This window comes from Trachymyrmex septentrionalis, unplaced genomic scaffold, assembly GCF_001594115.1.
Source record: "Trachymyrmex septentrionalis isolate Tsep2-gDNA-1 unplaced genomic scaffold, Tsep1.0 scaffold95, whole genome shotgun sequence".
Classification (NCBI taxonomy): domain Eukaryota; kingdom Metazoa; phylum Arthropoda; class Insecta; order Hymenoptera; family Formicidae; genus Trachymyrmex; species Trachymyrmex septentrionalis.
In genome coordinates, this window is record NW_017306139.1 from 274,951 (window position 1) to 278,898 (window position 3,948).

General features: G+C 36.7%; 1 protein-coding gene across 2 annotated transcripts in view; it reads left to right on the forward strand.

The window, feature by feature from the left end:
- The window catches only part of LOC108756141 (sex-lethal homolog), an 18,943-nt gene extending 16,205 nt beyond the window's left edge, over positions 1–2,738 (forward strand). Inside the window, exon 6 of one of the 2 annotated variants that reach the window (XM_018499740.1) lies at positions 2,035–2,738. In XM_018499740.1, coding sequence (XP_018355242.1) covers positions 2,035–2,360 — 326 coding nt within the window. In that variant the 3' untranslated portion in view covers positions 2,361–2,738. The remainder of the gene's footprint in view (positions 1–2,034) is intronic. The other variant, XM_018499739.1, reaches the window with a different exon arrangement.
- Positions 2,739–3,948: the final 1,210 nt, after the last annotated feature.

Genomic DNA, 3,948 nt, shown 5'->3' on the forward strand with positions numbered 1-3,948 from the left:
CTTTTTTTTTCTTTTTTAATTTGCGACTGAATGTCCGAAATGCGAGCTCGACTTGGCGTCTAATCGAAAGATGCAATTGTAACTAGGTTAAATTTTAACTGTTAAGTAGTAAATTGTAAGGTCTAACGGATCGAAGAATGTGCGAAATGGTTAATCCCGAAGTCCAGTAGTGCTAACGATGGCTGTGATAAGGATAAGGAAATACTAACGAGAATTGCAAAAAGAAAAAATATACTGACGAAACAAATGGATTAGTAGCGAAGCTTCTCTTCCTCTCTTTCGATCTAATTTTTAATGCCGATATATTAATTTCGATATAGTATTAGCCGTGTACGATACACCGATAGATATAATTATGTCCGAAAAGTAACAGCAAACTGATACATCGAAAAAACAGCTTCTTCATAGCGTCGTACTTTATTTGCACAATATTGATTATGGCTAAGTAAATAATGGCTTAGTAAACAGTGCGCGGGGTGTTCGTAAAATTGTCGCATTTGTCTTGGTTAAAAAAATAATGAATTTGTAAAGAAACGTTTCATCATGGATTTCAACATAACGGTAAAGTTACTTACCCGAGGTAAATCCTAATTCATAAATTTTGACCTTTTTAGTGCCGAATATAAAATACTACAGTTAGTTTTTAGTAAATTGCATATTTTTTAATATTGCAAATTACAAGATACTGACAGAGGAAAAATGCGACAGTTTGGGAACATTAAAAAATTTTAGAGAGGAAAAAAATTCGGCTTCTTCGACCTCGTTTGAGAACACTCGCGACATTCTCGATGATATATTCATCATATTTTTCTCTTGTTCGTTATGACATAAAAATACATATATAGTCTACGGAAACTCTGAATTAGCGAACGTTATCGTCGTTAGGCGAGTCTAGTATCTCGTTATAACATCAGTGTTTACAACAATGCGATACACGTACACACACACACACACACACACACACACACACACACACACACACACACACACACACAGAGCGATTAAGTATATACATACATAAAAACATAGAAACACGCAATTATGACACAGTATAGTTACAGATCAATGTTCGTATCTCGTTGTACGGATATTTGTATTTAAACGTATTGAACATTAAATGTGAATTATTGTATCAACCGCCGCTTTTTGTGCTGATGATGTATAATCGATAGATCCCTCGCGCGACGTTGAATCGAATTTAAGCGCATCCAGACACTCTCTCGACGAATCCAATTTTGCGAAAGAGTGAAAAAATAAAATAAACTATATCACACACGCACACACACAGAAATAATGGCTCTCTGTGATACTTTTGTACAAATTCGTTTCCCGCGGGGATTACACTAATTAAAATTAAGTGTTGAAAATCAGAGATCGCAGGCATTGTGCGCGAATGTCTTTTTTTCGCTTATCTCCGATCTCGATGGAGTTTTTTTTTATGCTCTCGACAATCGGAGTTGAAGTACGACGAAGCTTCTCTTCGCGAAAAAGCAAATCATCAGGACAAAAAGTAACACTCCGGAGGACTGACGTTTCAAAAGTGAAAATAGAAAAAGAAACACGTCGTTAATAATCCTCCGGAGATCTTCTAATCGATATCTTACATCTTTCCTATTCTCGTTGCCGCAATCGCAAGTTTCCTCACCGCGGTCGCTCATTAAATTTGATTAAAATATTAGAAACCGACATATATCCAGTCTAAGTCATTCACACTACCTTCTTTAAAAAAAATAAATAAATAAATAAATACGCTTCTCCTTCGCCTCTTTAACATTTCTCGAAAAAAACTGAAAGTCAAATATAAAGACTGTCTCATGGAAAAATTTATTTATCCTAAATACATTAAAATACATTTAATTTGTGTATATAAGCAAATTTAATTAAAAAATAATGAAATATCTTTATACCATTAAAAATATGGCAAATTGCGTTAAAAAAAAAAAAGATACGGAGGAGAAACGTCGGTATCGAGACTCGCGTTTCGAGAAGAGCTTTAACTATCCCCTTTCATCTTAGGCATTCTCAATTTTCCAGGAGGTAGCGGACTCGGAGTCGGCGGTGGCGGCAGCGGACGGGCTCGGGGCATCGGGGGTCCTGGAATGGGCATGGGTGTTGGCGGCGGTGGTCCGGGAATGTTGAGCCGGGCTGGTGGTTTTGGGCCGCGTGGTGGTGGGCCTCACAGTGGCAGCTTCCTGGGTGGAGGCGGCGGCGGCGGCGGCGGAGGCGGCGGCGGCGGCGGCGGCGGCGGTGGCGGTGGTCCGGGTGCCATGCGGATGGAGAAGATACACCCGCATCGATTTAATCCGATCGGAATGGGAGGCGGCGGTAGCGGCGGTTACGTGCAGTCGCACTTCTGGTGACCATCGCGATGTGACAACGACGACAACGGTGATGATAACGATAACAGTAACAGTGACGATGACAATGACGACCGTAATGGAGATACGCTTACATTCGCTGCAACATTGATCGCTGGCTGAAACCCTCTCTACTCATCTCGTTCGAAATAAAGTTCACGACTTTTCATCGCTCGTAGCATAACTCCGAGAGCTGGAGATAGGTCAGATAGAACCAGGTTAGACCGGTTTCCTATTTACAAGATGATAGTGCACGAAAAGACAGCTCGATACGTTAATAGGGTCTAAGAGTTTTTATGAATGCAGAAAAGTTAGAAATATTACGTTTTGAAAGAAATGTTTTATCGTTTGTTAATGCATGTTATTGAAGAACGTTGTTTAGCATTTTAAAAATATTACTAATGAAATAATATGTGCATATTTTATGATAAAATAATATAGTAAAATATATTATTTTATAATTATATATTTATAATTATATTTATAATATAATAAAATAAAATATGCACAGCATATTTTATTAGTAATAATATTTTTATCGATATTGGTTAAGAGCTACATTTTTGTGGACCATTTTGTATTTTCGCGATAACCTCGGAAAAAAACTGGGTAACGAGAGAGGAATTGAGATGATAATGTCATGCATCATTAATCTATTCAATTTCGTCAACTGCACGCGTTCGATCTATTCGAAAACAATTCCGATCGAAATTGACTTTTTATTTGATTACAAGATACAGTTTGGAAAAAGTTTTATCTTTTCGGATACTAGCCATAACAGAATAACCGAGAAAGAATCGTTTTCGAATAAATTCCTGTTATATCTGACAGGTGTCCTGCTGTCCGTTCAGCTGTCTACCTGGTTTTATTCTTTTTATCTAGCGCACGATCGTGAAGCTCTTGAGGAGATTTATATTGTCTAACGTTACAAATTATAAATCTTTCTTTCTAACAATACGTCGAAATTTAATGTGTATTTATTATAAATAAACACACAAGGTCTGTTCCTTTTCCACTCCAAATTCTGAACTGGTGTGTACTGGTACAATAAGTTAGAGTAAGACAGGTATAGTTGTTTCATTTTATTGCACTAGTTAAAAGTTTTTTGAAAAAGAACACAGACCTATACATTATGCACGAGTAAAGTTAAATGAAATGCGATACGCTCCCAATCAATATTAATCTCATAATATTATATTCAACCTGTTTTAACATTCTAATTGGTCAAACGTTGCTCTAGCTTCACGATCGCTCGAACGTTTGTTCCAATTCGTTCCAGTCAGTGGTCAACTAATATAATTATGCAATATGATATAAAGTTTAAAAATAATATACCTCAATGATAAATTTATGACCACGAGGTATTGAAGGGTATCAGAAGTACCCTTCCGTTATGCAAAAAAAAATAATAAGAATTCTGTGTTTTTAATTTTTTTTTTTTTTTTTTTTTTTTTTATAGTTCTAACTCTTGAGACTTTACAAGACATTTAATTATAAGACAGAATTTTATCATAGGTCGAATTTGGGGGGAAGTTTTAGGATACGCGACAACGTTTTCCCTTCAACGCGGCGCTGGATATCGGTGGTATCC